Raw genomic sequence first — 21,326 nt, forward strand, 5'->3', positions numbered from 1 at the left:
CATTAATCTGACTTGAAACAGGCATTATAACAGATTGCTCTAGAGGTAAGGGATCTTATTGTTTATTACAGGCAGCAGCCGCTATAATTTGAGCAGCAGTTTTGGCATTAATCCTCTTGCTTGCCCTTGAGTAACCCTTTGTTTTCTGGCAGCACTCTCTGTCGGTCCGAACAGCTGGTATACTGGACCGTTACTTCCCTTAATTCTCCTATTACTTGTTCTGTGGTAAATGGTGACTTGTCAGTGAGAGCTAAAGCCATTTTTTCAAACTCCTTTTCCAGAGGTGGTCTTTTTGTTCTAGAAGTTTCAGAGGAATCTTGCCTAAAATTGTCTCTTGTATGTGTCTTTTCACGCCATTGGAGCTACTGGTTTTGGGAACTTCTTACATAACTTGTTGAATTTTGAATCCTATCTTAGAGGTCCCTAGAACCACCACAGAAGTTCGCTCTCTATTTGAGTAGCCTTCTCTGGGACTTGTTGTTCTATACTCACGTGATTTCCATTCAGCTTGACTCCTTTCAACTTCCTCTCTTGCTGAATACGTTCTCTTTGCGGAAAAAGATGAGTTCCTGGAATCATTAGGTCTTCCTGAGGGAGTATGATAAGTTTTGGAATCTCCATGACACTTTTTTAAGAAGAGTTGTTAGTGTAGTTTGAATTTGCAGCAGGCTCTTTTGGCGAGAGTGTTGTCCAAAGTGCCACAGTTGAGCAAAGTGTGGGTTCACAGTCTGAGTTTGTGGAGCCCGGGGCTGGGGACGGTCTAGGTGCCGATATAGCTGGTGCAGCCGGAGTGGGGGTTGTGGAGCTGATATCGGTGCTTGTGTGCACGCCGTTGGTGCTAAGGGCCCAGGAGTGATGGGTGTCGAAGCCGGAGGGGCCCAGGTTCCAGAGATTGGCTTGGCGGGCCTGCTGAGGCAGTTGTTGGAGCGGTTACCAAGTGTGGTACCAGTGTAGGGTTCAGTTGCGCCACGAGTGGCAAAGGTGCAGCAGACGGATGCGGTTGCCGAGGAGGTTCCATCTTATTTGAGGATGATGGAGCAATTGCAAAGGATTGGCACCTGGTATTTCTTTGTTGGTGCTAGTCCTGAGGAGGCCGACAGTTGGCGGTCGAGAGTTGAGCTAAACTTCTGTTCGAGCAGATGCCTCGTGGAGTATCGGGTGGATCTAACAGTGCATTTCCAAGAGGGGGATACACATTTGTGGTGGCGAAGTGTGATTGCCAGGAGGAGGCAGGCGGATATGTCTTGGGCAGATTTCGTGGTTGAGATTAATGCCAAGTATTTTCCGCAGGAGGCGCTAGACCGTATGGAGGCGCATTTTCTTGAGCTGACACAGTGTGAGCGGTCGGTTCGGGAGTATGACCGGGAGTTTAACCGACTCTTGGTGTATGCATGTCGGGGCTGAAGGAATTTGTACCGGTTCATAACAGATTTATAAACTAATCACAAATTCAATTCGCAGTATTCATGTAAATATTGAATTAAATCTATGTCATCAGTTTATGAATATACCTGGTTAGTTCGCAGCGGAAAGATGAACTGAAATAAACCAAGGTTGTAAAGCACTCCAAATGTTGTGCCTCTACTGGTATCCACACTCACACAAACTGGATCGAACGGGATGCTAGTGCCGTATAGAGATCAAATCTCAAAACTTTGGACAAACTCTTTTGTCTCTTATGTGTTTAGGATTTTGGCGAAAGGAGGCGTGACACGTTAATTAATCGTACAACATAATTATATACATGCACGAGTTAGGTCAAAGAATCATTATTGGGCCAAGCCGAATTACCAAACTCTCAACAATGTTCATTGTTTAATAATCATCAGTCCTTCCTCTTGACATCTCACGTGCACCAATTATATAATAAACTTTTTTATTTTCAATACACAAATAGAAATATATGTATATCTCATATAACATATATATATTATATTATTAGTAAAACCCAACATATTTGTTGATCCAATCTGTTTAGGTGTGTGACCCTGTAGGATCGAATAATATTAGTAATGAACTTCACAAGTTATCCATTATAAGAGGTTTATAGCAAAACATTATAATCATCTGATATTACCCGATTGTCAAACCTCGACAATACAAGTTAAACTAGAGTAAGTACAAATGATTTCAGGATATTCCCAACAATGTCCCACTTGTATTGGAATCATCTATTCCAATAATCCTTTCATCTCTATATCTCGATCTTAGCATAAGGTAAGAAACAGTGTCAACCTTATTAAACTAAATCATATTTATCAAACTCTGACTTATACTGATAAACAAACGATTGACTGTCAATCCATTTTAGCACGGTCATGCATTTCTCAATATCAAATTGTCGATAGGCCCAAAGATATTTATCTCCTATTATATAGGAGGGAAAAATCCCATCTTGTTCCATCCATGTTCCTTATACAATTCATAATACGCCCAATTACTGTCTTTATAATCACCTGTTACAGCTGACGTTTGACAGAGTCAAAACAAACCAATCCATGTATAAGAAAACATGACGAACTGAGGTCAAAGGACTACACTCTATAGTTGTGATGAGAAACTGTGGGTTCTGAAATCCACACTAGAGATTTGTAATTGAGATTATGAGAAAGGACGGCTAGATCTTCACTGGAACTTTGAGAGTTATATTGCTAAGAACGAATGGACTTTTGTATTGATTGTGACTAAGCTTTTACAATGCGAAAGGAGATTACAAGTGTAAAAGTATAAGTGTGAATGTAAGGCTAAATTGAATGTGCCTTCCAAGTCGTCTTTGCTCCCTTATATAGGTCTAGGCACGTGGTAGCTCCGTAAGCGATCTGTGGAGATTTCCTTGGATATTCGGCAGGTCAGTTCCGAGATATCAGGTCCGCTCCGCGAAATCTCCCTGTTAGTTCCTAGGTTGTTATTCGCTTATCTTCCTTCATCAGGTGACCGGGCTTATCAGGCCCAAGTACCCATTCGCGTAGGTCCTCTAGTTGGTGGACTTGGTGGGCTTTGTGGGCTGGCTTGGTATTTTCGCAGGTGGATTCCTGGAGGGGAATCCAACTCCAACATTTGCCCTCCAGCCCATTGAGTGAGTAGGCGAACTCGATGAGCGAACATATAGGTTAGGTAAGATTGCGAAAATATTCTAGATGAGATGATAGATATGATAAGATCAGTCGGTTTTGAGGATAAACTCAATAAAAACGATTTAATTTATGGTTCCTCAACTGAAAGATATTGAGTAGATACGCGAGATAAGTTGCGGTTGACGTGGACGGCTGAGATGGAGCGTCTCTTCAGCTCACCGCGTCTGACGATCCAGATCAGGCGCTGGGAAGAGATCTCTACAATCTCGAAAAGCGTGGTGATGATGGCTACTTTAAATAACTTCCCACCACTCTACTTGATTTCACGTCAACTCACACGACTCTAAAGGTAACTTCTCTCCATCTTAACTATTTACTGCGTTTATTTTTCGTTTTTAGAGATAGAAACTTTTATCTTTTCTCTGCTATCTCCAACGTTTTCTTTTTTCTAGTGCTCCCTTCTTTCTGGATCTGCCCTCTCTGTTCTTTCCTTTATGTCTCCCGTCTTTTTCCTTCGAAATCAAAAGATGAGCGACCTAGAGGATTCTCAGAACAAGAGCAACCACATTTACGGCGACAACGAGAGTTCATTAGAGATGATGTCGGCGGCGTCACCGCAGCAAGGACACGGGCGCGTTGTAACTCTAGGTCGAATGGGTCCAATCCGTCGACCGTCGACCAGAGGCGACAAGCCGAAGAAGAAAAAAGCTCTCAAGCAAAAGGGAGGCGCGTCGATGACGAACAACGACCTGGTCAACCTTCGGAGTAGATGCCAGGTTCCGGCGGAGGTGACTATGATACTCCCAAGGCCGCCGCTGTCGCCTAAGAACGTGTAGCCCGGGTGTTGTTGTGCTTAAGCCAATTTCTTTGAGAAATGTGACCTATTTTTCCCGATTCCGGCGTGCATCCTCGAGATGCTCTACTGCCTTGGCTTCGCCTTTCCTCATATGTGCCCAAATTTCGTCTGCCACGTACTGGCGTTATTTATGCGGGCCCAGGAAATAAACAAAGAATTCGGCTGCCATGACCTGCTTCAGCTTTGCCAGGTCAAGACCAACGCCAGGAGCGACCAGGGGACGTACTACATCAGCGCTCGTCCCGGATCTCTGATCCTAGGCGGTTTGAAGGCCTAGGTCACTAACCTGGGTCAGATGAAGACCAAAGTTTTGACCTTTATTGTTTTTGTCGAATCCTTGATTGCTTCTGTTGAATACTAGTACCGCTACTAATATTGCTTGTCTTTTGATGGTTTTGCAGCAAGAACCAAAGAGGTTACCCTGTCAAAAACGGAACTCCAGCTGTTAACCCTTCTCCGACGTGGTCAGACCGACTGGGCCACATTCAGCAGGGATCGCATAGTAGCTGCTCTCGCCGTAGCTCCAGCAGTTCCAGCAATTGCCCCTCCAGCAGCGCAGCGAGATCTGATCGAAGAGGTCCCGCAGGTCGAACCGAACCCCGAGGAAGATCTGCCTTAGGTACGAGTTTCATCATCATTTTTTTTGTTTTTGTGCACGAGTCATTGTGCTAGCTGCGCGATCGAGCTGCTAAATAACAAATGTCGTGCTTTATTTGTCCAGTTCCTCCCAACTCCAGCTTTACTTCAGACCTCCCGCTCATTTCCAGAAGAAGAATGAGGCGACCAAGTCTTCGTGTTCAACGAGCCAACGCTGGGGCTCCTGCTCGTGCTGGTGATTTATCGGTCGCGGTAACCGCGGCTCAAAACAATCTAGCTGTCTCCAGCACATCTGCCTCGGCTTCTCATCCTTTGCTTCCTGAGATCAATACCGGGACCTCGGCTGCAGCAGGTCAGGCAGATAACAATCAGGTCGCTCAGGTCTCTGATGGTGCACCTTCTTCCCCGAAGAGAGCTCGGACCTAGCCGGAGGTGCGCCCGACGACTGAGCTGGTCGTGATTGATCAGGAGGTCACCCCTCCCAAGGAAGAGAGGGTGGAACCTGCGGCTGCTAACCCGGAGGGAGCTATGTCCGCAGACAGGCGGTTATCAAGTAGGTCCCAAGGCGAAGGCCGAGGATCAAGAGTGGGGGCAGGTCTTCCTCCCAAGGTCTGAACCGGTCTCAAGAAGTGAGACAGACGTCCAACTCTGGTGAGGGTCTGCGGAAAGCAGGCCCTTCCACTGGTCTTACACTCACGATCGTGATCATCCAATCGTTGAGGACGAGGCCGGATTGGCGAATCTGCTTCGCCACATCAAAGGGAGCAACTGCCAGGTTCCCGGTGTGAAGAATATGGCCGAGGCGGCGGCTTATGCCGACATGATGGCGAAGGAGGGCCAGGTAATAATCGATAACTGCCTCTTTCTACTTCCATTTTTATGCTAGTTCTAATCTCTGTTTTGCCTTTGGTAGGCGATAGCTGCTACGAACAAGCTGGTTGCTCTCTATGAGCAACGTCTGAGCAAGGTTCCCTCGGCAAACGAGCTTGAAGAAGAGAAGATTCTCATTCAGGAGCTGACAGCGAGTGTGAAGGCTGGTCAGGAACGTGAGGTCTCGTTCTAGGTATGCCTCGATTATGATTTGTTTGTTTATATTTTACCGATGATGTGATGGTTCTGACCTGGTTGTGATTTCAGGCGGAGAACGAGAAGTTGAAAATGGAGCTATCCATTTCGAAAGATCTCGAAAAAGGTTATGCTGAGAAGATTGGAGCCATGGAAATTAAGATCGGGGGATTGGAGGCAGATAAGCAGACAGCGAGGAACCAGATCCATCGCTTGAATGAAAAGAAGGACAAGCTCTCTAAAAGAGTGTTGGACCTGACTTCCACTGCGCAGGGAGCGAAGAAGGCGGTTCACGATGCTAAGGTTGAACTGGCTGCTGCGTATTCGAAGTTGCTGGCTGGGATCAAGGACAAGTGGGTCGCCAAGAAGGAGTTCACCGTGCTGGAAGGTCAAGCAGCCGAGGTGGAGTCAAACTTGGCTTTGATCGACCAGATCATGAAGGCTGCTATCGATCAGACCATGGAGAGACCTCGGTTGCAAGCTGAGCTGGATGACCTGGAGGCGAGATGCGCATCGAAGGAGGTATCAGATTTCACTCTGAGCAAGCTGGATATCCCGCAGGTTTCAGAGATGTCAGTGGTACGTCCGTTGGACGTCGATGAGCAAGGAACGCCGATCGGCTTGGATGAGTTTGGGAGCAACAAAGATGCGTTTCCAGGAGGTCTCACAGAGGATTCCGGTACGGTCTTACCCACGCCAACCGAGGAACCGAAGGAGTGATCACTTACACTCCTTGTTTTAAGCTTTTGTGTTTTCGTTTCAGACTTAGTGTCTAGGAAGGCTTTCATCCTTTTGTTTGTTTCTTTTTGAACGTGGTGCCTGAGAAGGCTTTTATCCTTTGTTCGGTTTAAGTACTTTGATGTTTGGGAAGGCTTTTATCCCTTAACATGTTCTTTTTGTTTCTTATTCGTGTGTTGACACTTTGTCGATTTTAGTGTGTAAACACCTCGTTTAGTTCATGTTCCAGATAATACTTAGACTCGTTTCAAGTCCAAGTTATTTCGGATGTGATATGGTATGTTCTTCGTAGGTTCAAACTTAAGTCAGTTTGAGTTGGTTTATCTCGGGGACCTGTTGAAGTGGGTCACACAAGGGACCTGCCAGATTTTGGAAGCTGGGCTTGTGGTATTGCCAGATCGCGAATGAAACCTTCGTTTCTTCCTTGTTTAATAGATATGGTTGTCGTAGGTGAGCTCCTATGAAGTCGAAGTGATGTGCTTTTATGGGCAAGGTTCACTGTCGACTTTTCAGAAGCGAGATCACAAAGTGGATCCGCCAACATTCGGGTGTTGGGCTTTAGGTATCGTAAGATTACGAATGACTTTTAAATCGTAGTGGAAACTATTGTTTTGCAAAGCATGATATTGAGTATCTAAATTTTCTTTTATTCTTATCTCGGAATTGTTGAGTACAAATGAGGTAAAGCGAACGACGATCTGATTTCTGGTCACCTAGAAAGGACCTGCTTGATATCGAGAGATGGTTGAACTGTTAGGTGAGCAGCTAACCTTCTTTGATGGAGGATGTGATGTCCGTTTTCCGTGTTGATGAAAAATGTTTCAAACGGACGAGTTAAGATGGTGGCTGCATTCGCGGAGGGAACTGCCTGCATAACCGGTTGGAGGATTAAGCCTTATCGTAGTTCGATTGAAGTGGTGGATGCGCTCTTGGGTGGAGCTGCCTACGTACCCTGCCAAGGGATCAAGCTTTATCGTAGTTCGATTAAAGTGGTGGTTGCGCTCTTGGGGGAAGCTGCCTACGTACCCTACCAAGGGATCAAGCCTTATCGTAGTTTGATTGTTTTTGAGTACCTATTCGTGGTATTTCTTGAGATGCATGGCATTCCAAGGCCGTAACTCAGGTACCCTGTTGATAACTTTCTCTAGCTTATAGACGCCGTCACGTACCACCTCGGTGATTCGATAGGGACCTTCCCAGTTGGTTCCCAGCTTTGTGGCGTTTAGCTCTCTCGTGTTGCTGAACACTTTTCGTAAAACGAGCTCTCCCACTTCGAATCTATGAATTTTGATATTGGAGTTATAGTAGCGGGCAGCATCTTGTTGATAGTTTTGAACTCGGATCATTGCTTGATCTCTGCGTTCATCGATGAAGTCCATGTTGTCCTGTAACATTTGCGTGTTCAGGTACGAGTTAACAGGACTGGCGGTCCTTCTCACGCTTGGTACTATGGTTTCGACAGAGATTACAGCTTCTAGACCATAGGTGAGAGAGAACAGTGTTTCTTGCGTTGATTCGCAAGGTGTTGTTCGGTAGGCCCAGAGAACTCCGTGGAGTACGTCGGACCATATTGACTTTTTGGAATCGAGTCTTTTCTTGATGTTGCTAAGTATAGCTTTGTTGGCGGCTTCTGCCTGTCCGTTACCTTGTGGGTAACGCGGAGTGGATGTGGTAAGACGGATCTTCCACTTGTCGCAGAATGCTTTGATTTTTCCCGAGGTGAGGTTAGTCCCGTTATCGGTGACGATCTCATATGGTATGCCATGTCGACGTACGATGTTTTCCCACAATAAGTCCTCAACTTGTTTCTCGGTTACCTGTGTGAAGGCTTTAGCCTCAATCCATTTGGTAGAGTAGTCGGTGAGGACCTGCAGATTTTTTAGTCTCTTCTTCCCACAGGAGGCTTCCATGGGTCCTACGACGTCCATGGACCACTTCATGGACGGGTAAGGAGAAGAGATCGAGGACATTTCTTCGGGGGGTTGATGCAGAGTAGGTGCATGTCGTTGGCACTTATCGCACCTGAGTGAGTGAGCTATGCAATCGGCTAGCATTGTTGGCCTGAAGTAGCCTTGCTTTTTGATTCTAAGGGCAAGGGTACGTCCACTGCAATGGCTACCACATTGTCCTTCGTGCATGCTTTTCATGAGTTCTTTTGTTTGTTGCACACCATATAGGGACATGCGACGCTGCAATTCATATGTCTCCCTTCCATGATGCAGTACCTTGCACTCTGGGCTTTGAGTTTTTTGGCCTCCTACTTGTCGAGAGGTGTGATCCCTCGTTCAATGTAGTCAATGATTGGGATTCTCCAGTCGTTGTACAATTCAGGTTCGTACGGGGCAGGTTGTTCGGGGGTTTCGAGCTCTGGCTCCTCCTCCGTTGCACTTGCCTCCGCAGCTGCAGCGAGAGCTCTAGCTGCGGCGGTGGTGCTTCGGGTTACTCGCGTGAAGTTGCAAGTTGTCGAGGTTTCCATCCCAGCATGTTTGACCGTTAGGTCGATGCTCGCGTGTTCTATTTCTTCGACCGGGATAATTCTTTTGACGAAAGGATCTGAAGTAGAAGCGAGAGCTGTCATGGCGTCTGTAGAGGTGTTTTCTCCTCTGGATATCCTTGTTAATTCAAACGATTCGAACTGTTGGGTCAAGGTTTTGACCAGTTCGAGGTACGCTTCCATGCGCTCGTCTTTAGCTTTGTATTTCCCGTGGAACTGGCTTGTGACGAGTTGGGAGTTGCTATGGGCGTGTATTTCGCGGATCCCCATTCCTTGAGCTACCTTAATGCCAGCAATGAGGGCTTCATACTCAGACTCGTTGTTTGATGCGTTGAATCCAAATCGGAACGATTGTTCGATGACTTCCCCGGTGGGGGAGGTGATTTGTATTCCTACTCTGGATCCTTGTCGGTTGGAGGAGCCGTCGACGTGGAGGAGCCATTTCTTATTAGAGTTGGTTCCATCTAGGTACGCTAACGGGAGCTCGATTACAAAGTCGGCTAGGATCTATGCTTTCAAGCTGGTTCTGGTGCAATATTCCATATCGTACTCGCTTAATTCTATGGCCCATTTTGCAAGTCGTCTTGATTGGATCAGACTATGCAGAATGGTTCTGATTGGTTGGGACGCCATCAGTACGATGGGGTGTGATTGGAAATATGGTCTCAGTTTTTGAGCTGACATGACTACGGCCAGTGCCAGTTTTTCCATTGCTGGATAACGGGTTTTAGCGTCTATCAACAAGTATGATTTAATAACCTCCTAAGTTTTTATAAGTAAATCAAAATAAACACCTAAACATGTGCTATATCACATGTCCGAAACTTACTGGTGATGCGTGCATCCTTGGGAAACGGCCGTACCTACCCCTCAAATCCATTGGTTCCTTCTCCTACTTGGTTATCTATCAAATGATAATCTTACTCAATTAAGGACTAATCGGCGGTTACTAACACTAACTAAGGTCGGAAAACTTACCGACTTCCGAATCAGAACTTTTTGCGGGTTTTCTCATCTATGCTAACTTAGAGCGAATTTTGGGTGGAGGTTTCCTAATGAGGTCGACAGTATTTATAGGGTTTTAGGTCGGTTTATCAAGCTACTACATCATCGGTGCCTCGCCCCTAGTCGTGCCCCTCTTGGCGACACATGGCCTCGAGTCACCGCTAGAGACACCCAGCGCAATCCATTTGTTGACAGCCGTCCTGGGGATGCTGAGGTGGCGACAGCCGTCCTAGGGATGCTGAGGTGGCGACAGCCGGCCCTGAGTCACTACCTACTTGTCGGCCAACCAGAAACAGCTATGTGGCCGATCGGCATCCGCATGATTATGGCGGCCCGACATAACCGATCCTCAGCCATAAAACACTGAAGAAGCTTACCCACCTGCTTGTCGCCTAAAGCTGGTCGATGATGTGGCCAACTTCTGGCCGCACCTTCGCCGCACACGCTTGTAACGCCCCCGAGCCTGGCCATGACCGTCCCGGGTGGCATCACAAATTGGAAAGAACCAGTCGCAACTCGCCAAAGTCCTAGGGTTCCAAGCCCTCGGCCAAATTGCATATGGTCCTCTCTCCACCAGATTCTCCGCGTAGGCTTGCCAACCATTGCGGCGAACCTAGTGTTGTCCGGCTTAGACAAAGCCTTGTATCATCTCAAACCATCCGCATTTGTAAAACAATTGTACTTAAATGATATTCGAATAAAACCTACCAAAAACAAACGATTAGTAAACAGATCCGCATATAAAACTCGTAAAAATACAAAATCAGGTTTTACTAAAGCAACTAAGAAAAAATAATAACCTAATCCGGAGGCCTTGCGTTCGTCTTCCCTCTTGACAGCCGAGACTACGGGCGCCTGAAAGAAAAGTAGAATCATGAGTAATCTAGCATTACTCAGTGAGGCGGGACCATGCAGCACACAACCTATGGCAACTCTAAGCCAACTAATGCAGTTCTATCCTAGAGGGCTAACGAACAAAAGCAAGCAAGAAAGAAAGAATGTAACAGGGATCAGAGAAACATGAGGAAGCAAAGAAACACACAAGACACACAAACTGGACAAGACTCGATCTATCCTAGACTCGACCTAGACTCAACCTATACTCAACATGTGGGCCCTGTGCTCCATTCCTCCTCACACAAAACGTCAGAAGTTAAGTTCTCCTACATGGATCCGTCAACCTGACCAACCACTTGTTGAACCCACACAGGATACCAACAAGATCATACTCTATGAACCCACACACGATACCAATAAGTCTGACTCAACCTACATAGGATACCAATAAGTCCGACTCTATTAAACCCACACTGGATACAGATAAGTCCACAATGCATCGTCATGCACCCTCGACCTAGGTTCCGAGGCTAACCAACGAGCGTTCCCTTTGGGACCAAGGCTCGAAGGCTCCACACACACAAGCAGAAAATGGCAAGCACCCTAAACTAGACTCAATCTATGATCCATGGATTCCGCATCCACGATCACCTAGACACTCAAACAATGCACATCTCTCATCCGCCATGGATTCGAGATGGCGACAGTCAAGCAGGACTTACAAGACTCACATACAAAGAAAAGAAACAAAACATGCAACACAACCAAACAAGCAAGAAACACATAAACAAGCAAGCCCTAGAAATCTACATGCAACACACAACCTTGCCGGATTATGAATAACAAAGACAAGCATGAAGGGTGATGAGTTCTATATGAGATTCATTTAACTTAGTCGGATTTTTGACATGCATGGAAAAGATGAACGATGAGGTTTCTAAGTGCTCTACATGCATTAAGGGCATAGCTTATCAACATGCAACCAAATTCGAAAATGATGAAACCCTAGCATGAAAATGCAACAAGAAAAGGTGGGCGCAAACTCACAAACTCGACTTTCTCCTCAAGATCTTCCTCCGCCATCTCCTTGAAACGTCTCTTAATCTCCTCTAAAACCTCTCGCGAAAACTCTCATTAGAACTTTCAAAAACGCTCACTAAGACTCACTAAAAACTCTCGAAAACTTCTAAGTCGTTTTTTGATTCTCAAGAGGAATGTTCGGAAGTGAGGAGGGTGGTTTATATAGAGGGTCTGGTCGTTTGGCAAGAGTTAGAGTCCTAAGATACTTAGCTCAAGCCCATCGACACTTGGCAATGCGCGTTCCAATCACTCGCACATGGAAGTGAATTCGGCCGTGTGGCAATGACAAATGGCAAGCATTTTGCATGGTGTCCGACCAAGGGACTTGGGATCCTAGTCTATTCTCTTCAGCTCCACGCGAGCCGACTTGGTCACCAAGTTTGCTTTATTTGACTTGCATGACTCGCCCGAATGGATTCGGCTCCAAGTTTCCTTCACTTCTATAAATAACGCAACCCTTATTCGCCCACTTTACCACTCCAAATACTTAGACAAAATTAATCATCTTTTCCTCGAAAATCTTCAAGTCCCTAGCTCTCGACCATAGAGTCTTGGTCGGGTGATTCAACTCGATCTCTTGACCGATGAATCCTCCAAATCCATCCGATTCTTTCCTTCCAAATCGGATTTCTTCTTACTTCTGTTAGCTGTGGAAACCACTCTCGTGGATCAAGTCATTTTGATTTGGTTCGGGTCAAGCATTCTTGGATCACACTCGGACTGGGATATCCGATTACCATTCTCAAGATTTGGCCATGGATCACAAAGGTCTCGACGGTTCCTTGAAAACTCGGCCCATGAGTTCCACTTTTGCGTTTAACTTGGAGGGCTTCATTGACAGCTTTGAAGCGAGGGCAACATAATCACCTTCCTTTTCTTCTTTCACCTCCGGAGTTTTTCTTCTTCCATGGACTTCTCCTTAGCCCTTCCCCTTCTCCTTCCATGGAAGCTTACTTAACTCACGCAAAAGTTTAAAGCTTAGCTCAACTCCTCCGGTCTTCTTACTTCCAGGCAAGGGGTGCTACAACGCCGGCCATGGGTTGAGCACACGTCCATCTCGGCCAAACTCACGGTGCCGAGGGTCACTTACACTTTGTACTGCGTTCGTACTGCATGCATACTACGGGCGTACTGCGGACGTACTGCGGGCATACTACAGGCATACTGCGGGTGTACTACAGGGATACTACGGGCATACTGCGGGCGTACTGCGGGTTGGTTTTCTCATCCTTTAGAAAATTCAACGATCCAACTTAGTCTTACTCAAGGTGAGGTATATTATAGTTGGAGAGCGATCCCTTTCAATGGGAGTGGAGGAACTTCTATTTCATTGCAAAGATCCTAACTATGCTCTACATGTACCTTCGTGCCCGAGGTCAGGTTCCGGGGCTTGTGAATGCCCCGGTCGAGGAGGTCCTGTCTGACAGTGAAGAAGACGATGAAGAGGAAGACAGCAACCCTTGGAAGCGCGTCAAGAATGAGCCCGAAGAAATGCAGAACCGGCGATGAAGGAGCCTGTTCCTGAGCCTCTCCCATAAATGTCCCCGAAATTGACTTCACTTCGCTTTTATTTTATTTTCAACTCGTTATGGGCTTCGGCCCATTTTTAATTTATGGAAACTTTCGCTATTTTCCTGATTTCGAAATATTCTTTTTGGAGATACGCTTTAAATGGAGATTATGGTCCCCAAGGGATACAATGTCCTTATAAATTGACACTTTAACTTTTCTTTATTCTTCACCTTTCTCTCTTTCTTTCGCATGCATGGAATTCAACCTTCGATGTTCGGAATCCATGCTAGATTTCTCCAGGGTCAGAATGATTGATGGAGATGTGCCAAATGTGCCAAGAAGGCGACGCTCTCCACCTCGTGGCTTCTTCAGATCCCAAATCCGAGCTCCATGTGCTTTGATCAAGGACCTCCCAGAAAGTGATCAATAAATCGCGATGGCATTCATAAAAGCACTCGTGATAAAACACCTGAAGCTTACGCTAGAGAGGAGGAAGCTCCAAAAAAAGATTCACCGAATTCAACGAGAAGAATCTCCTAATCCGAGGTTGGGATCTCCGAGTTTGCATGCATTCCGAATTGTTCTTCTCATCGAGAAGAATCTCCTAATCCGAAGTGCATGTGTGACGACACTTTGCCTTATTTTCTTATTGCTGAATAAATGTATGTTCGCATAGTCGAACTTTATTTGCTTTGTTCGTTCACGGAGTCGAACTCTTTTTTCAATGCCAAAATAATATAAAATTTATTAGTAGCTGAACTCGTTTCCCAGCTGCCTACATACCCATTGCGGGATCAATCCACACCGTAGTTCAAGTACAACATAAAAAAGTGTGTCACTTAAACATAAAACTTCTTCACATTGACCACGTTCCAAGGACGCTGGATTGGCCTATCTTCTAAGTCCTTTAACCTATAAACACCATTCCAAACCACTTCTGTAATAATGTAAGGTCCTTCCCAAATAATGCCGAGCTTTCCTACTCCTTTTTCCTTTATATTGTCAAAGACTCGTTTCAACACATAATCTCCTACAAAGAAGGCCTACTTTTGATCTTGGCCTCATCATATCGAGCTGTTGCCTGCTGGTAATTTTGAATCCGAATTACAGCTTGATCTCGCCTTTCATTGATGGCATCTAGCAATCATCAAGCATTGCTGAATTCTCTTCTTCATTCAAAGGTGCTTCTGTTCGGCAAAGTCCGGGCACGTTGAGTTTGGTCGGAACTACTGCCTCCATCTCATACACTAAAGAAAATGGAGTCTCCCCAGTAGAACACCTAGGAGTCGTGCGGTAAGCCCACAAGACAGGTTGGAGCTCATTGTACCATCCCCCCTTCAAATGGTTCAGGTGATTTTTAAGATTGCTTAGGATTGTCTTATTTGCAGCTTCAGCTTGACCATTTCCTTGTGGATACCGCGGGGTGGAGTAACTGACTAAAGAAAATGGAGTCTCCCCAGTAGAACACCTAGGAGTCGTGCGGTAAGCCCACAAGACAGGTTGGAGCTCATTGTACCATCCCCCCTTCAAATGGTTCATGTGATTTTTAAGATTGCTTAGGATTGTCTTATTTGCAGCTTCAGCTTGACCATTTCCTTGTGGATACCGCGGGGTGGAGTAACTGACTTTGATTCTCCAATCCGAACAAAAAGCTTCGAATTCGTGCGAAATGAACTGTGGTCTGTTGTTAGTGACTATCTCGTATCGGACGCCATGCCGACATATGATATTCTTCCAAATGAAAGTTTCACCGCTGAATCCTTGATATTCACATATGCCTCTGCCTCGATCCACTTCGAGAAGTAATCCGTCAAAACCAAGAGATATTGTATGCCACGAGTTGACATGTGCAATGGTCCAATGATATCCATCGATCATCTCATGAACGGGTACGGGGCAGAGATGGAAGAAAATAACTCTGAAGGTTGATGGATTAAAGGTGAGTGGGGTTGACAATGCTTGCATCTCTGGGCAAACTTAACACAATCCATAATCACAGTGGGCCAATAGTACCCCATTCTTATAATCTTGAAAGCCATAGCCTTTCCCGGCGAATGACTCCCGCACAGCCCTTCATGCACTTCGCTCATGACAATTTCGAGAACGGGTCCAAAAATGCATAGAACGTAAGGGTCGCTGACACCTTGATTATATAATGCATTCTTTGAAAGACCAAACTTTGCGCTAACGATTCTCATTTTCCTTGCTTGCCACTTGTTTTTTGGGAGCTTGCCCGTCACAATGTTGTGCTTTATTGGCTCCCTCCAATCAGCCCCCCCCCCAATCTTTAGTCGTAATTATCGATTTCATGAAATATTTGTGGCTCTGGTTCAAGATGCTCGTTCAAGTATATCCTCTTCGACAAGTGGCTCAGCCTTTATAACCGTTTCTGGAATTACGTCTTCTACCAGGATAACAGGCTCTTCCCCGCTGCTTTCATCGGGTGCTTCATTAGTGTTTGGACTTTTTGCTTTCCTTCTTTTGACGGGTGGTAATTGATATGGTTCAAATTGCCTTAAACCTACTCTCTAGAAAAGAGATCGGTTGCAGTATTTAGGGTCGAATTTCCTCAAAGTTCTTTTGTTCACACAATGAATCAAATGTCAAGATTAAGCTAGCATAGAATGATTGAAATAAAAAGTAAACAAAGTAAGAAGACAGCAGATTGAAGGTTGTGTAACGATTAAATAAAGAGATAGGAGTAGGGTACTCTCAGGAAACTATTGGTTAGTAGATCTAATGATAGCTAGGGTGTTATTGAACCATTCTTAAACTCAAACTCTAATTATGGAATAACCGGTGACGTTCCGCAAAACTCCCTATGCCTATAGTTAAGAATAACCGGAGAAGTCGAGAGATCTTTAACTTAAACATGCATTCTAAGCTATAAACCAGACTCATCAAATAATAATCCAACTACATATACCTATGGCAGGTATATCTATTGTTTGGCAAAATCTAGTTAATTATTCTAAATCTAGCATTAAGAACAATTAAAGATGAAGAATTCTATAGATAATCTAGCAAGGGGGGCAAATCTATTAAACCATATGAATCCTTAATGAGAAACCCTATTCCTAACAGGAAAACTACTCAGACATAGTGATTGAAACAAGCAACATAACTGAGTAAGATAGCATAAACACAGCAAATTAGATTAGAGTATGAAAGGATTTGTTCACTCTATTGGGAACTGAATGAATCTCTGAAAATAGGGATGAAGAGCTTATGTCTCTCTGGAATGGTAGAAAAGAACTTAGGTCTAAACAAGGACCTCTAAAACTATATATATGCCCTATAAAACGTTCAGAGACCAATAATGCAAATAGGGAAGTCTTTTGGGGCAAATTTGCACTTTTATAAACTTGTAAACGTCATGGACTTTGCTTCCAGGAGTGTGTCTATCCACACTCTCTCTGAATCTGGAACTGAAATCGTCCTTAGCTTCCTTCCCCTTAGCTTTTGTTCCAAAATGTCTCCTCATTTCCATTGTTGTCCCTCCTCACATAATACCTGAAAATACTCTAAAAAGACTCGAGAAATAACGAAAAGATTCAAAATCCTAAATCTAAAACATAGATAAAATCAGTGAAAACAGGGTTATATCAACTTCCCTAGACTTAGCTTTTGCTTGCCCTCAAGCAAAACACAAAAGCAGAACCCGTGGAAGAGGTTTTGAGAACAAAGGAACTCCCAACATTCTCTAGCATATTGCCATGATCATCCAAACTAAATCCATATGCCTAAAAAGTCTAATCAAATCCTAACCAACATGTACTTCCCTCCAACCTTACACAACATTATCGATTCCATACCGAAGTTCCACAACTATATCCAGCAGGCTTTCATCGCTGGGTCACATCAAACAATCTAACATTCAAGATCCTTCTAGACTCATTCATGTACTATACCATGATAAATCGACCATTCTCTTAAAAAAAAATTATTCGGTGTTCTTTTTCTCCCAGACTTATTCTTTTTAGATAATAAACAAAGGGGAACTTGCATACTGGATCGACACCTCAACATTTTTCCAACCTTTATAATTGATCATTCCAAATTATGAATAATAATGGGGTCATAGGAAACATTCCTACCCCTATACACTATCTGAAAAACCCTGTCAATCTCTCATATTTTTTATAAGGGGAGTGGAACAGTATCTTTATCACATTCGGTCTCTATATCAGGTATGAACAAGGAGTCAAGATTTATGAATACTAACCGTTTGAAAAGGTAAAAGGAAGAGCAGTGAGAGTAGCTCCAACCTTAGTGGTTGTGTTGGAAACTAGGATATCCTCAAGTCAATTGGTTTGCCATATAGATTTTCTAATAGTCGGATTGAGTCGAACCTGCAGCATTCATCAACCAGACAATAATCAAGAAAAATATAGATCATGATTCGTAACTAAACTTAATAAACGTTTTTTCTTTTTTAAATGAAAAGAAATGACTCAATAAACTGAAAAACAAAAAATAATAAGAATCAAAAATAAAAGCATAATTAGTAAGAACATCCCCCAGACTTAAACGAGACTGTCTCCAGTGATATTCAAATCCGAAAAAGCAGAAATAATAAATAAAAAGAAAAAGAAAATAGAAGAAAGGAAAAGAAAAATTAAACTAGTGGGTTGCCTCCCACTAAGCGCTTGTTTTGAGTCAATAGTTTGACTTGGCGGAGTTCAGGATGTGGGTGGAGTGGTGGAGGATTTCTGCTGCATCCTTGCCTTCCAAGGGGGTGTGTAAATTGATCTAGTCTGGGTAGCTGCAGGTGTTGATCGACAAAGATGGTTGTGTCGGTCGACACTCTCCTCGTTTCCTGCAAGAATAACAGAAGAAACAAGCTATCGAGGAACTCGAGGCTTGTTAACTAGTGAAGCAGACTTCGAAAAATCTAGAGAATTAATCGAAGGTGAAATAGGAAAAGGGATAGAGGAGAACTTATCACAAAGATCCGCAATGGGTGTGAGTTGAGAGAGTTCGTAGAATCCTCTATCACTGAAACCCGAGGGTATCGATCGAGAAGAGGGGTGGTGTCGATGGACACTGTTGCTCTACAACTCCCATTTGCGAGCTTAGGTTAATGGAGCGTTGTAGGTGGCTTTGTTTTGGGACTCTAAGCAGTCTAAGGAGATGTTTCATGGCTGGAGGCAATGCTACTGATAGGCATAGTGAACTTTGAACTATCCATGCCAAATTCCATCTCCAAATCACAAATGTTGAGAGAGATCCTACCTTTCTTCACATCGATCCTAGCACCAGCTGTAGCTAGGAAAGCTCTTCCAAGGATAAGAGGATCCTTGGGCTCGTTATTGTAGTCCCGGACCATAAATTCAGCAGGGATTAAACAATTACCAACCTTAAAAGGAACTCCTCAAGGATTCGTTCAGGGATGCGTTTGGAGCGATCCGCAAAAAGGAGAGTGATTTTAGTCGGCTTGTAGTTAGTCATGCCTAATCTCTTAGCAACAGACTTAGGCATGCAGTTGATACTTGATCCCCGATCACACAAGGAATTTATGAACCTGCTAGTGGAGTTAGAGCAATCAAGAACAAATCTACCTAGATATGGAGCTTCTCAGTGGTCTAATCTAGAGTGATGGTGCAGATGTACTCAGCAATGTCCACCCTCTATGTGTTTTCTTTCTTGGCTTTAGGTAGCATCATGGCACTGATATCCCTTGTCAGCAGTTTAGCTTCCTCATAGCTAATTCCATTGTCAACAAGGCGCTTGACATACCTGTTGAGTGGAGCAGAGGATGTCTCAGAAGTATCCTTAGGAAGTGAGGTGAGGATCTTTTCCATGATGGTTGTGCACTTAGCAGCATGAATCTCCTGCTTAGAACAACGCTTCTTTGGATAAGGAACAGGAGGAGTGTAGGCAGATTCGGGCTGCATCGGGATTCTCACCTCATATGGTGCAGTCCGGACCCAATGTCGATCGACACCTTCGTATGGAATCGTCTTAGAAAATAGTGTTCCATAGGGTGTCGATCGACACTAGTAGGTGTCGGTCGACACCAGCTCTGCAGCTGTGAGCTCCAACTCGTCTTCAGTGTCCAATTCCTCCCACTCATCATCTCCATATCTGACCAAGATGACATTACAGCTCTTCCTAGAGTTAGCATCAAGGTTTCAAGGAAGAAAAACTTCTTGTCGCTTGATGGATTGTGCAGTTTGAGCTACCTATACATCTAGTTTCTTTATGTGAGAGCTCAGATTGTCGATTTTCCCATTAAGATCTGAGTAGACAGCATGAAACTTGCCATCAAACTCAGCAACAAGCATGGATTCCATTCAGCTCTCTTATGAGGGTGGAGGGGGGCCTGGTAAGTTGAATTACCATTAGTCCTCTTGAAGTTGCTCTAAAGAAATGTCTACTGGAACGCAGGCTTTGAAGTGTAGTTCGAGGAACTCTAGTTCCCTGTAAACCTGTTGCCACTAAAGTTGCCCTGTGGCTGCCCAAACTTTCTATAGCCTTGTCCATCTAGGTAGAAGACTCTCTCTTCAGACTCAGTTTCAGGCTCAATGGTCTCATCCTCAGCTGCAAAGGGGACATGCTTCTTCCCTATAAGCAAGTTGTGAACCGAATCCAGCTTAGCATGTACCTCTGCCATCTGATTTCCTGAAACATCACCAGCAATCTTCTTCCTCTCAAAGTCAGCATTCTTAGTATTGTTGCTGCAAGCAAGATTCTCTATCATAGCGGTAGCATCAGCCGGATCACGTGTGTTGAAATTACCATTGCTCCTTACATCTAGAGCCATCTGGTATCTCCAACCAACTCCTCTAAACAGGTACCCAAAAGTTGTACCTCACTAAAACCGTGATGCGGGAAGTCATGTTGATATTCCTTGAATCTAACCCATGCTGCTTTGAAAGCCTCAGCTAGATCTTGGGTGAAGGTAGACAGCTTGTTTCCGAGCTCCTTAGACTTAGCATCATCATTGAAATTGTTCAAGAAAGCTATCTTGATGCTTCTCCAAATCTTGAGGGAACCTGCTTTTAGTTGTTTTAGCCAAGAAGCGATTTCCCTAGCAAGTGAATAAGGGAAGAGCTTCCACAGTAGATAGTTAGTTCTCTTAGACTCCATTAGCTCTGATGCTCAAAACGAGTTCCTCAAAACGAGTTCCTCAAAACGCTTGATGTGGTCCATTGGCTGCTCATGAGACAAGCCATGGAAAGGATGCTGGCCAACTAAAGCAAAGTAGCCAAGCTTTAGCTCATAGTCGTTCTTCTGGAAAGGTGGGGATACAATCGCTGATCGATAATCATAGAATAAGTCCGACATGTTGAAATCCCCAAGAGTACGATGTGGATCCGTAACAGGAGGAATAGCTATAGGAATCTGGGGTTGGTGTCGATCGACACCTCTGTTGTGTTGTTCGACACCAATCGCATCTGCGTTCTGGTCATGAAGGTGTCGATCGACACCCAGTTGGTGTCGCTCGACACCGAGCCCTGCAGCGTCTCTGACAGCTAATTGCGCATTGAGGCGCGGCTGATCCTCATTGGCGTCCTCAGGGTCGATGAGTCCATGATCATCCAATCTTTGACCAGCCTCATTTTAGGCTTGCCCATCCTCATCTCTCAAACTCCTTCCTCATCAGCTCTGATGACTCTGTTAGCCATTGCTAATCTCTGAATTTTGCTGTTGGTACGTTCGAGTTTTCCCAAGTTAAGAACTGACAAGTTGATCAACTCCTTCTATTGTGTGCTCTTTGTTTGCCTAGACATACACCTGAAACACAGAAAAGAAGAAAACAAGAAACGCGTGAGTAACAAAATAAAAGTAAAAACTAGACGAAATCTCTAAACTAAACTCAATGGTGATTACCAAGAACTTTGGCAACTGCGCCAAATTTGATATGGTTCAAATTGCCTTAAACCTACTCTTTCCAAAAAGAGATCGGGTTCAGTATTTAAGGGTCGAATTTCCTCAAAGTTCTTTTGTTCATACAATGAATCAAATGTCAAGATTAAGCTAGCATGAAATGATTGAAATAAAAAGTAAACAAAGTAAGAAGACAGCAGATTGAAGGTTGTGTAACGATTAAATAAAGAGATAG

General features: G+C 44.5%; 1 protein-coding gene and 5 pseudogenes across 6 annotated transcripts; 3 read left to right on the forward strand and 3 right to left on the reverse strand.

Moving 5' to 3' along the window:
* Window positions 1–668: 668 nt before the first annotated feature.
* AT4G07917 lies at window positions 669–1,401 on the forward strand (annotated as a pseudogene; the record flags this gene model as incomplete). The annotated part of the gene is made up of 1 exon: window positions 669–1,401.
* A 2,200-nt stretch (window positions 1,402–3,601) lies between these two features.
* On the forward strand, window positions 3,602–6,309 carry AT4G07920 (annotated as a pseudogene; the record flags this gene model as incomplete). The annotated part of the gene is made up of 1 exon: window positions 3,602–6,309.
* A 1,039-nt stretch (window positions 6,310–7,348) lies between these two features.
* On the reverse strand, window positions 7,349–9,583 carry AT4G07931 (annotated as a pseudogene; the record flags this gene model as incomplete). The annotated part of the gene is made up of 1 exon: window positions 7,349–9,583.
* Window positions 9,584–12,028: 2,445 nt separating this feature from the next.
* AT4G07932 (uncharacterized protein) lies at window positions 12,029–13,255 on the forward strand (the record flags this gene model as incomplete). The annotated part of the gene is made up of 4 exons (NM_148273.1): window positions 12,029–12,116; window positions 12,446–12,523; window positions 12,758–12,960; window positions 13,037–13,255. The coding sequence occupies 4 exons, from the start codon at window positions 12,029–12,031 to the stop codon at window positions 13,253–13,255; spliced, it is 588 nt and encodes a 195-aa protein (NP_680639.1).
* An 897-nt stretch (window positions 13,256–14,152) lies between these two features.
* AT4G07933 lies at window positions 14,153–15,568 on the reverse strand (annotated as a pseudogene; the record flags this gene model as incomplete). The annotated part of the gene is made up of 1 exon: window positions 14,153–15,568.
* Window positions 15,569–17,943: 2,375 nt separating this feature from the next.
* Window positions 17,944–20,994, reverse strand: AT4G07934 (annotated as a pseudogene; the record flags this gene model as incomplete). The annotated part of the gene is made up of 1 exon: window positions 17,944–20,994.
* Window positions 20,995–21,326: the final 332 nt, after the last annotated feature.

This window comes from Arabidopsis thaliana, chromosome 4 (assembly GCF_000001735.4).
Source record: "Arabidopsis thaliana chromosome 4, partial sequence".
Classification (NCBI taxonomy): Eukaryota; Viridiplantae; Streptophyta; class Magnoliopsida; order Brassicales; family Brassicaceae; genus Arabidopsis; species Arabidopsis thaliana.